Raw genomic sequence first — 13,171 nt, forward strand, 5'->3', positions numbered from 1 at the left:
GCAGTAGCCACAGAGGCATTCACGGAGCGGGATGCCAGTGGCCAGTATTTGGTGTTCCACCTTCAAGCAGCAAAACACTGCACGGAGCGGCAGTAGCCACAGAGGCATTCACGGAGCGGGATGCCAGTGGCCAGTAGTTGGTGTTCCACCTTCAGGCAGCAAAACACTGCATGGAGCGGCAGTAGCCACAGAGGCATTCACGGAGCGGGATGCAAGTGGCCAGTGGTTGGTGTTCCGCCTTCACGGAGGGCTGCCATCTCCAAAAAAAAAAAAACAAACAAACAAAGCAGGGGTGGGTAAGAGTATGGGGCAGGGGTGTGGCCTGCTTGTTGCGGCGGTTGCTACCCCTGATTGAGCTGGATGTTCACTGGAATGCGGATACGGCGCTGCTCTCTGCATGGTGGAGGGGTGGAAGGGAGTTGGGACCAGAGGGTGCTGGAAGCCAATAGTGACGGGTGGGAAATGGATAAACTGCGTGGCTTGCTGGGCAGACTGGATGGGCCGTTTGGTCTTCTTCTGCTGTCATTTCTATGTTTCTATGACAGCCGTTTTGGCGCCAAAATCCTTTTAAATGCTGATGTAACATACCTCTAGGAACTAGGGCAGAGAAATGTTGAATCATCATTGTGACATGAAAAGACTGACAATAGAGTGCTGTCTCTTTAAGAGCTGGGGGGGGGGGGAAGGAGATTCAAAATTGGATTGTCTGAGCATGTGCAAACAGATCACTGCTCAGCTTGAACAGAGTTCCTGCCCTGCTCTGAATTAATAAATATTATCTGTACTGATTAAGGTTCTCTTTTCTGGAACCCTGCTGTGGACGACTTGGGAGTAATTGAACTGTGCCCTGTCAGGATTTGAAGCTCTTCTTTCGGATAGAGGCTGCTGTATTGTGGATTTGGCAGTTGAAGCAAAGAGCAGTACTGACGCCCTCTTCAGCTCTAAATTCAAATGGACACACAGTAGGATACAATCTGGGACTTTGCTTGTTCAGAGACTGCTTAAGGTCGGGTGCTATATCACATGCTGATTCTGGTTGAAATACTTAACATGAGTTATGACAAAGTTGAGTTTTCTCTTGTACTATATACATGTGTTTATATGACAAATGCAGATGCTTAGGAAGTGAACAGATTTATTTCAGTCATTCATTCCAGTAAAGATAAAACTGTTACTCACTAAAGAGCGTGTGGATTCATTTCTGATACTGGGTTGGGAATCAAAGTGCAGGTTTCAGACACAAGGAGTCATAAAGAAAATTGAACTTCAAGGGTTACACTGAGTCTTTACAGTGTTAGGCCTCTTTGTTCTGTACTAAGTGGAGACTGCACACGCTGATGCGCAGAAACACGGTAAAAATAGAAATTTTTGACTTTTAAACGCTGTGGTTTCATCTTTATACATCACAGTAGCTGTACTCGCATTAATCTGACTCTATGCAGTTTATCTCTTAGTTAGCTTCTTCACACATACAATGTCACTGCTTTAATGCTGTTTTTACTGTGATCTGCTTTATCTTTTATAAAATATTAAGTTGCCCAGCACTAGTCAAATTTTACATCTTTTGAGTCTGTTAATTTACAAGTTCACTGACCTTTGGACTAGTTTTATTTTTATAGCCCTTATTTTTCAATCCTTAAACTAAAAGTATGTTATTGATTACAGTATTTCATTTTTTAATTTTATTTTTTAGAATAGTAGTTTGCACATTACACTTTCGTTTCGAACAGAATCCATCCACAGGCCATTTCTACCTCAATAAGTTTGCACTGTTAAAATAGCTATAAATTATATTTATCCTTTTTGAATCCCTCACATTATGCGGCGCCATTTGAGAATGGAACCGGGAGAAGCTTAAGCGCTACATTATTCATTCAAGGTGTGCTTTATCTATCCTTTTTCCAAGTTCTCTTCTTTTTCCTTTTTTCCCTTTTTTTTTTCTTTTTTAATCTTGGATCTGATTAATTGTTTTCGATTTCACAGATATGTCTGTAATGCGGATGTTTTTGGAATTAACTAATAGTTATTCAATGTGCTCTTATTTAAGGTAATGATTTTACCTTTCCTAAAATACATATAGGTCTCCTATTGTCTAATAACAATAGTTTTTAGATTGATGTTGCTCAAATGCTTTTTTACTCAGTTATTAGTCTGTATGTTGTGTTTATTCAGTTGTTAGTCTGTATGTCTTTTTTTTACAGGTATGCTATATTGATTTTTTTATATGTTACAATGATTTTTATATTTCAATGTATGTTCTAATTATTTATTTATTATTTATGTGAGGTTCTTTTTACTATATTTTAACTTTGACTGTTTTAAATGTTTTGCATTTTATTAATTTATTTTGACTTATTTTATGATTTTTAATGTATTGATGATTTATTATATTCATATTTTTGTTTACTCATAGCCCCCGAGGCAGCCACTGGAATGTGGCAAAACTCTGTGTGAGTCGGGCACTTTTAATTAATCACACACGTCTCCACCAATTAAAGATTTGGAAAAATACCCTTGGGCATCCATTCCTGAACAAGAGCATCAATACCCAAGGAATTTGGATCTGTCCTGCGACTAACAAATCGAGGATCCTTCACATTGTGACAAGTCACTAGCAGGTCTGGAAACAGAAGACACCAGTGATCCACTATCAGCTGAAATGCCTCAGACAATAATTCTCCTGGGTCCAGATTCTTCCTGCTGAGAAAGTCTGTCTTTCCTGCAATGTGCAAGAACAGGATCTCAGGAGGACGCACTTCCTACCATTCCATAAGTTGGTCTATCTCCTGTGACACTTGCTGGCTCTTGGTTCCTCCCTCCCAAGCCACTGTCGTTGCACTGTCCAACATTATCCAGACCACTCGACCCTACAACCTATGCCCAAGGCTTCCAGCCGATTGATGGTCCAAAGAAATGATTCTGTACTCCAGCATCCTTTAACTGTCAGTTTCTGACAGTGAGCTCCCAATCCATCATGAGTACTAACCAGTCTGGTGATTTTAAGGAAACTCCCTTTCTTAGATTATCTGCTTGTAACCACCACTGTGGTTGAGAGCAGACCTCCATCGGCAGGTAGAACCGAATCAAGTAGTCCTGACACTATGGGATCCAACAAGACAGCAAGGAGCGCCGAAGAGGACGCATATGTGCCCTCACCCCCAGCACCACTTCCAGAGTTGCTGCCATCAGAGTACCTGAAAATAGAATCACAATGTTGGGAAAATAGTGTTTTATCAGACACACCTGTGCCATCAACTTCTGAATGAGCTTCTGGCAAGAAAACTCTGCCCTATTTTGGTGTTGAACCAAACACCAAAATACTCTAGTGACTGAGATGGCTGAAGACTGCTCTTGGCCAGGTCTACCACTCAACTAAGCTCCTGCAAGAGGGAGATCACCTTGCAGGTCACCACATGGCTGTCTTCCGTATAGCAGGATCCCAACATCTCTCAACTCTGCCGCCGATACCACCACCATATCCTTGGAAAATAATTCTGGGTGTGGTGGCCAGATCAAAAGTCATCACCCAAAACTGATAATGGCATCCCAAAAGTTCAAAGCACAGGAAAAAACGTTGGTGCTCTAATTAGATGGAAACATGCAGGTACGCTTCAGACAGATCCAAGGAGGTCAGAAATTCCCCCAACTGCTTGGCCATTATCACTGACCACAATGGGGGTCATTTTCCAAGGTGTTATCGCCGGAGATAACGCGATTTGCGAATGCAAATTTGTAATTTGGTATTCAGGGGGCGGAGCATATGTAAAGCGGGAAACAGCCGCAGTGTTAGCGCGGCTAATAGCTACAACCCTTTCATTCGCGTTACATTGTGCGCTACGGGCCAGTAAAGAGTTATCGTGGTCCACGATGATTCCGAATGGGGGGGGGGGGGAAGAGAGAGAGAGAGAGAGAGAGAGAGAGAGAGAGAGAGAGAGAGAGAGAGAGAGAGAGAGAGAGAGAGAGAGAGAGAGAGAGAGAGAGAGAGAGAGAGAGAGAGAGAGACTTGCTATAGTGCCTATGCCCTAGACAAGTATTTGTATCCCTATGGGAGGGCCACCTAGTAACTCGAGGTGGGGATTAGGTATGAGCGTAGGGGGTTGGGGGCCACTTTCACATTCAACATGAGACGTACGGAAAGAACAGTGGTCTCTAGTGAAGATTTGCTGGCCGGAGTGAGGAAACTCACTCCAAGAAGAGATCTGGGCAACGTTCTCTCAACCTAGCTTGTTGTTGCCCAGGTAGAGTGTCCATCAAGCTAGGTTGAGAGAACGTTGCCCAAATCTCTTCTTGGAGTGAGTTTCCTCACTCCGACGGCCAGCAAATCTTCACTAGAGACCACTGTTCTTTCCGTACGTCTCATGTTGAATGTGAAAGTGGCCCCCAACCCCCTACGCTCATACCTAATCCCCACCTCGAGTTACTAGGTGGCCCTCCCATAGGGATACAAATACTTGTCTAGGGCATAGGCACTATAGCAAGTAAGTGAGTGTCTGTCTGTCTGTCTCGTTTTCGCGATTTGTGAATCCATTTCCGCAAATGGCGAAAACATCGCGTCACGCGATGTTTCCCCACTGCACGAAAAATGCCTTATTTGCATGGGACACGCCCCCTCATGCATTACCACTGCGATATTGGAAAATGAGGCCCAATGTTTCCATGTAAAAATGAACCACCCACAAACAGTTGACCCCTTTGAGGTCCAGGATGGGATGAAAGGAGCCCTCCTTCTTGGGTAAAACGAAATAAATGAAATATTGACCTATATTTTCTTGAGACGTGGGCACTGGAACAACAGCCCTCACAATGAGGAGCCTTGACAATGTACTCTCCACTGCCTGCCATTTCTGCGGGAGTGGATCGGCAAAACTTCATTAGGAGGCTCTGCATCTTTTGGAAACTGTTGTGATCTAAACATGGAGCGATGTAATATAACATATCTAAATAAATAAACCTAAGCCTGCGTCCCATTAGGCTGTCTGGGACAAAAGGACTGAGACCTACCAAAAGGTCGCTCCTCTGAAGGGTCGAAAACACTTGGATCCCCTAGTATGACCTCTCATGCCAAAGGAGTGTGATGTCTACTTCTTAACCTCTGGTAATCAGGGATTTGCCCCACTTACTGGCCAGTTTCTCCAACTCACTTCCAAACAAGAGCAAGCCTTTAAAGGGCAATTTTGTAAGGTTAGCCTTGGAGATTGCATTGGTCAACTAATTTCTCAGTCATAACCGAATCCACCTCTCTGGCTGATGTGTGGACCAAATCACAGCCCACATCTGCCAAAAAGGCAGCTGCTGGCTACATAACTGCCCTGGAATTCACTCAATAACTTCCTGAGAGAGAAGCAAACAAGATCAAGCCACCCTGTAACAAGAAGCTATCTGTAAGATCATTGCCACTGCTTCAAATGCTTGCTGAAGGATGGCCTCAATCCTATCATGCACATTCTTCAAGGCCACTCCTCCCTCCATGGAGAAAGTCAACCACTTGGAGACTGCACAGACAAGCGTGTCTACTTTCAGAAAACGCTCTTGTGCCACTGGTTCCAGTAGATACAGGCCTGCCAAAACCTAACCCCCTTTGAAATTAGTCTCCAGGGCGCCCCACTCAAGATCAATCAATTCTTGAATAGCCAGATAAGATTTTTTTTTCCCTTTGGCTCGGACATGCAAGCAGCCCTAGATACTCCTAGCATCTTTAATGACTGGGAAATCTGAGTTCGTAGCTCATCTCTATGAAAAAACCACAAAATAGTCCTACAGGGTTCCAGTCCTAGAGGAATTTCCCCATCTTCCAGAGAGTCAGGATCAGCCTCATTATCCATATCATCTGGATCACTATTGGGAAGACATGCAGCTAATCTAGAGTTACTTCAGTGCTTAACCTTAGTACCGGGCAAGTGAGAGTTCACCACTTACGACTCTGGTCTGGAAAGTCTGGATGGGGCTGAGGACCGCACCTGAAGAAATGATCCATGCCAAAACCAGAAAGCATCTGTGCTCTGCCCACTGCGCTACCTTCCCCTGCTGATGAACCAGACAAAGAAGGTCCAAGGTCAGGTGCCCCTCTTGACACGTCTTTACCCAGACCTTCAACAAGCTGGGAAGAAGCAGGCTTAGTAAAATCAGAGGACAGTAAGTCCTCTTGAGTATCCAAACAGCGCTAACACAAGTTAGAAGGAATGTCAGGCTGAGACGCTCGAATATGACATCCCACACACAGGATCAGGCACTTAGGTTTCTTCGGTACAGACACCAGATAAGGCTCACAGCACTGCGAGGAAATAAGCACACAACTTGAGCTGAGATGACGTGCATAAAAAGCAATTGCACCCATGCGTAAAAAAGGAACATGCGTGCAAGCACAATTTGGGCACCCTGGTAGGTGCTCCTATGGTCTTAACTAGACGAACTAGGCGCACAGCTATGTGCACAACCAAAATGCACAACAGGCTGCATAGTTGGGCGCATGTCACGATCCAATGGAACAGAAGAGGGCAGTATAGAGCAAAAAGCATGCAAATGCGCTGCAGCAACCTACCATGCAGCAAACCAGCCAAGCCTCAGAGATGGCCTAGCCACAAGGGCTGCTCAACCCACCAAGCTGCTCCCCTGATCCTGAACACTACCAGGGGCAGGAATGGCCATTGGATCGCTCGTTGAGCAAGGAGACTTCCCTACTCTTCTCAAAGAATTAAAAAAAATTTTTTAACTGAGTTCAGCCCATCCCAGCTGAGTACAAGCATGGTGTCCAGCTATTTGGGGAAGGGGGGGGGGGAAGAGGGTAAACACCATCACTGCCTTGCTCGGCTTCCTATATCCACTTGCCTTTCAGCTGTGGGTTTGGTTTTTTTTTGGGGGGGGGAGTTTTTGTTTTTACAGCTGAGTCCACGCCAGCTCACTGGCCAGCTACCGGACCAAGGAACTCATCTGAGGAACCACAGAAATCACCTCAGGAATTCTCAATTGAGGGAGGGACCATTTGATATCACCACATGACAGCAGGTCGAATTAATTTCCTTGTTTTTGTCTCCTTCTAAAACTTGAAGCAATTCCCAGGAAGGAGATTCACATCTACCATCTGCTAGAGACAGAGAATACTGGCAGGCTTATGTCACTGCAGGAGTATATATACTGTGATGTCAGTTTTGCTCTGTCTCCATCTGCTGGTAGAGGTGCATAACCCACTGGTTCTGGATTTCATCTGACTAGACGCTAAGAAAAAAAATTACTCAACCATTTAAGGTCTACAATTTAAGTTAAATCATTCTTCATCCGAAATTTGTTTTAAAATGACAAATCTGCTTATTTTATGCATTCTACTATTTAAAATATACACAAATTCTCTTCCAGTACTCTACCAATTGTTTTTTCTGAGCCAAAATATGTGCTCTCTTCTCTTCAGAGCTGTTCAGATTTGTTTTCATTTCCTCCAGTTCATCCTTCAAAGACTTTGCCTTAGCTATGGCCTGCTGGGCACTAGGAAAAAACACAAAGACCAAAAAAAAACCTCAAGTCTAATAGTCACTTTTGTTAGACACAAAGTAAAAACAAAGAACTATCTCCTGAACAGCTGTAATCACCAGGGTTGATCACCAGTAGAACTGGCAAGTAGAGACCTTCATTTTCAGTTTTTATTTTATTTTTCCTGGGAGCTTTCCAGTTGCAACAAACAAGAACATAGATGGGAGAAATCAGTGAAAAATGACATTTTTCTGGGTTATACTTTTGTTCTTGCTGTAAAACACACAAATTCCTGAGAAAAATACAATAAAAACTTAACTAAGATCCCTAGTTATACTGGAACAGATCTCATTCTGACCTGAATTAATGGAAAAAGACCTATTGCATTTTGGACAATACTTCAATATATATATGGCTACAGTAATCTTACACAAACTATATTATACTTTGACCTCCTTTATATTTAGATAGGCAATAGATTCAGAAGCTATATTACAGAGATGTGGTAGATAAAGGTCCACTTAAATTGCTGTGCTCATATACCTACAGGTAAATGCAGAAAGGTGTAATCAGCCAAATGCAGTTTTACCTGCACTTGAAAGCACATTTTGAAAGCCTAAACTTTACTGAGATGCAGCAAGGACTTTCATGCTCACAAAATGTGTGTTCAAAAATGTACATACTGCTTAGCGTCCTTGTATGGAAATTCCATGCAAATGAGGGTTTTAGACAGTACTCCCAGATGCAGAGGTGCGCATGGCCTAACTCTGTTTTCTTATCACTAGAAATTTAACTTCTGGTCAGAGATGGAGTTAAGCTTCCAGCACTAGTTAAAAAGCCTGTTTGAAAGTGAAATGTAGCAAGTATCAGGGTCCATGATCAGTGCTATTAAAATTTAACTTCTGCACACAAAAAAAAAAGCCTGGATGTCAGCCTTGCGGCAGGGGGGAAAAAAACGATCCAAATCAGATCGAAAAGGCTCCAGAATGACTAGAGTGTTTCAGGCTCAATAATCTAAAATCACACTATTTTTTTATTTTTTTTTTTGCTGCCTCCCATTACGCAGAATGTTTAAAAAAAAACTACCAATCCTGCCGAGTGTCAGATGAATTCTTCCTGCTAGCGGGTCCCTCAAACACATGCACACCTAATGAGTTAATATGTGCATTCGTCATATACACACTAACTCCTGATGCATTAACTTAAAACATCATAAGTTAAAAAAAAATTAAGATCTGCACATTGAGCAACTATGTGCTGGAATTCAGCACACAGTTGTAACACAGAGATTACTCCATCAGCTGATGAATACACCAGCTAACATGCATTCCTGGGATAAATTTAAGCCAGTACACCTGATATACAGCACAATTGCAGGGGATGTAAATTATGCTCTTATGCCATCTACTCTTAATTACCTACCTGTTGCCCACACCACCTTTCCCTCTAAGCTAAATTTATTCAATATCAAAAGCAAAATCAGAAAACGAAACCCAATGACTCATGAGAACAAAGTTATTGATCTATTTACTGTTTTGCTTGGTTATGTAGCTCTTCTATTTCTTCCATTAGGCCATTACTGACTTCCTCCATGGTTTCCATAGCCATCTTGAAATTGTGGTTTTGTTCCTGCAGTTTTTGATTATGATACTGAAGGTCAGCAACACAGTTAATCAAGTCCGATGTCTCCCTAGATTTGAGGAAAAAGAATGCATGGTCTACAACTCCTGCCAGTCCCTTGACAAAAGAGCTTATAAATAGGATTTAACATTCTTAAGTATAAAAATAGGAGAATGAGTTATGAAATTATATCTTGTGCTAATCTACACCACACATGAAATGATATGTAATTGTAATTACATATGTAAATATGTAATTGTAATTAAATGATATTGTAATTGTAATTTAATGATTGTAATTACTGTCCTAGGATAGTAATATATCTAGGAAATAGTTTATTATTGTATGAAATCTGTTTGATATGATTGGCCTTGAATTTGTTATTGTAAACAGACTTGATATGAATTTGAAAGTCGGTATATAAATTTGACGAAATAAATAAATAAATATGGGGCAGTAAACCACTACTAAACTTGCAGCTTCAAGAAATTAGTCACCAATTTAGGTGGGCTGTTTGTGATGAAACATTAAAAGCAATTTTTTTTTTTTAAATTTAGACATTTTATATAGTCGTTCCAAATGAAGATCACAATCGTTTACAAAAGTAACATTCATGCGATAGATCAACACAACAGGGATTTATATAAATCTGTTTGCTGTTCTGATACATATTAACTAAAGATCTAGGATTTCAGGCTAGTAGGTCAGAAATTCTATATCAACAATTTTCACAAATCATCAGTAAGTTGTCTTAAGATACTAATGTCTTGCTTATTTTGTGGGTAATTAGAAATTGAACACGTATGAAACTATCAGGAATGAAGGATGCACAATGATCTTTTAGCCACAAGCTAAATAATTTAGATACATTTCTTAAGTTCAAACTGCTGTGTGTTTAAGCACAAAAAAAAAAACAAAACCCCAAGATTGGGTTATTCAGCTTTGGGCAGGTGACTCAGTGCATTGCAGAGGGCAATCAAGTCTTCAGTCTGCTTTGAACTTCAAGGAGACAGCCATAACTACAGATTCTTGTGAACAGCTAAGGAAAAAGCTTAACTTAGCTAGCCAATCTTGGGGAGGGTCTGTTCAAAATCAATAGCAGATACAGTGTCCAGTGAACAGCCCTGGCCAAAGGTTAACTGTTGAACTCCCTCCCACCCTACCCCCTCTACCCACCCACGGGTTTGTTTTTCTGATATAGTCTGCCTGAATACATAATTGGCAACAAGAATTTGGAAATTTGGTAATTCCTTAGGTGTTATCCATCAAATTTAACAAAATGAGAACTATCCAATAAGGATGTGCAGCAGGGACGGATTCGTCCCATTCGTATTCGTCGGGACCCAAATCTGTTGCATCCATTCTCGGGGGACCCCAATCCATTCATTAGTAACATATGTATTCGTTTCCCAAAAAAAAATCCCATCACAACCCTTTAAATTTAATTAATCCCCCCCCCCCCTCCTGACCACCCCAAGACTTGCCAAAAGTCCCTGGTGGTCCAGCGGGGGGTCCTGGAGCGATCTCCTGCACTCGGGCCGTCGGCTGCCGGTATTCAAAATGGCACCAATAGCCTTTGCCCTTACTATGTCACAGGGGCTACCGGTGCCATTGGTTGGCTCCTGTCACATGGTAGGAGCAATGGACGCCGGCACAATCTTGTGCTCCTACCATGTAACAAGGGCCAACCAATGGCACCAGTAGCCCCTGTGACATACTAAGGGCAAAGGCTATCGCCGCCATTTTGAATACCGGCAGCCGACGGCCTGAGTGCAGGAGATCGCTCCAGGACCCCCGCTGGACCACCAGGGACTTTTGGCAAGTCTGGAGGGGGGTCAGGAGGGTGAGGGTTTATTTATTAGTGATACGTTGTATTCATGGGGGTTCACTATATGTTTCATAACCCCCACGAATACAATGAATAAGGCATATACGTTGCGGATTGCCAATACATTGCAAACGAATGCACACCCCTACTATCCAATGTAACTATTGTGGAGCCTTTATTCTGAGGGAAATCTGGAAACTTATGGCTTGCCCCATTTGTTCAGAACTGTCTTCCTTGAAAAAGGAGCTGGCTGAAGTTAAAGCTGAATTAGCTGCAATAAAGAAATTTTTACCCACTTTACAGTATTCAGGAATTAATTCCCCATTACCACAGAAAAACCAAAAGTCAAGGAAAAAGGGGTTTACAGTGGGCTCAGGTAGGATAAGACCTGTGATCCACAGACACCCAATCTTCACAACTGTGCAGCCCATACCCCCCCCCCCCCTCACAGAGGGCTTTAAAGAACCCAAAAAATAACAGGATTACAGTGGGCTGTGGTAGAGTAAGACCTGTGATGCGAAAACCCACGCTCTTTCAAGTGACAAGTACAAAACGCCTTCTCTGTATTAGATAATGAAGAAGCTCTTGGGAAAGAAATTGAAGTGGTATCTGAAAGGAAAGAAGAAGAAGAAACCCAATGCATACAGAAATTCCATAATACAATCAATAACCAAAGGAAAAAGCTCATTGTGCTGTGTGACTGTCAGAGGCACTAATTTTCAAACTCTTTGAGGGAAACAGTACAGTCAAAAGACTTCCAGGATCACTGGCCAGCAGAAATGCTATTCAGGTAGTCAAAGCTATCAAAGAAGAAAGCAAAGACTCTAAAGTTGATTTTATCATCCATCTGGGAACCAACGACCTTGCTAGAAACAGCATCCAAGCGGTACAGAGAGATTTCCAGTCTCTAATGAAGTAGATTAGTCACATGGTGACAACCATTGCCTTTTCAAAAGTGTTACCTGTTCATGGAAAGGGGAAGGAGAGGCTAATCCATATTGATAACTTCAATGTATGGCTCGAATCCTGGTGTAAGGAACAAAGTTTTGGATATATTGGGGGCTGGGGCTGTGTATGGAACAGTAATAAGCTCTTTGTCAAAGATGGCTTATATCTGTCTGTGGCAGGAAAAAGGATCCTAAGAGATAAATTCAAATTCTATGTCATAAGGCATTTAAACTAGATGCCAGGGGTGGCAGAAGGAAATTAGAATGTCACCCCAAATACAAATGCAATGGAAAAGGGTGAGGTGGATAACAAAAGTCAGTTAAATATTTTTATTTATTTATTTGGGTTTTGTATACCGGCATTCATGAAAAATATCACAACGGTTTACAGAGTTGCGCAAATAACAGTTAAGATATTTGCACAAAAGGTATAAGTCACAAAAGGAATCCAAGAAAAGCAGTAACCTGAACAAGAAAAGCTGGAAAGCTATGGGCACAAATGCTTGTAGTTTGGGCAATAAAATCCCAGATCTGCAAGCCCTAATGGTGAAGGCGGACTTGGACACTGTTGCTGTCTCGGAGACATGGTTCACAGAATCTCATGATTGGGATACAGCCATACCGGACTATAACTTACAAAGGAAGGACAGAAGACAGAAAAGGAGGGAGGAGTGGCTCTATGTCTAAAACAATACCCACGCATCTGAGCTGCAAGGAAGATGGGGCAAAGAAGCATTATGGGCCATCCTAAAAAAAAAAAAGATGGGGCATCCATTTTTATTGGAGTGGTTTACAGGCCTCCAAATCAAATGGAAGAACTTGACAGAGATCTGGTTGAAGACATCCAAAAGATGGGAAAGAAGGGAGAAGTGGTGATTATTGGAGGATGTAGACTGGAGAATCCCTTCTGCAGAATCTAACAGTAGAGATAGTGGATGCCCTGCAAGGGGCTCTGTTCAAACAATTGTTAATGGAACTCACGAGGGAGGGAGCTATACTCTATTTAGTGCTCACTAACTAATGTCCGGGTGGGTGCCCACCTCAGCACCAGTGATCAAACAGTATGGTTTCATATCACAAATAGGATACAGAGAAGTCGCATGAAGACCTGAGTTTTGCAGTTCAGAAACACGGACTTTGTTGAAATGGGGAAGGTACCAGGAGGAAGAACTAGAAGGCTGGGAGAAAATGAGAGATGTGGAACAGTGGGCCAAACTAAAAGGAGCAATTACCAAGGCAACTAATCTATGTGTTAGAAAAGTAAAGAAAAGAAAGAGAAAAATGAAACCTGATTCTCAAAGGAGGTGAATGATAA

General features: G+C 42.2%; 1 protein-coding gene across 5 annotated transcripts in view; it reads right to left on the reverse strand.

The window, feature by feature from the left end:
- LOC115090703 (lymphoid-restricted membrane protein-like) overlaps window positions 1-13,171 on the reverse strand; it is a 1,037,620-nt gene that overhangs the window by 806,971 nt on the left and 217,478 nt on the right. For all 5 annotated transcript variants that reach the window (XM_029600146.1, XM_029600141.1, XM_029600144.1 and 2 more), the window contains exons 7-8: window positions 8,993-9,151; window positions 7,359-7,476 (exon numbers count right to left, since the gene is read on the reverse strand). In XM_029600146.1, the coding sequence (XP_029456006.1) occupies window positions 7,359-7,476; window positions 8,993-9,151 (277 nt within the window). The remainder of the gene's footprint in view (window positions 1-7,358; window positions 7,477-8,992; window positions 9,152-13,171) is intronic.

Source organism: Rhinatrema bivittatum, chromosome 4 (assembly GCF_901001135.1).
Source record: "Rhinatrema bivittatum chromosome 4, aRhiBiv1.1, whole genome shotgun sequence".
Lineage (NCBI taxonomy): Eukaryota > Metazoa > Chordata > Amphibia > Gymnophiona > Rhinatrematidae > Rhinatrema > Rhinatrema bivittatum.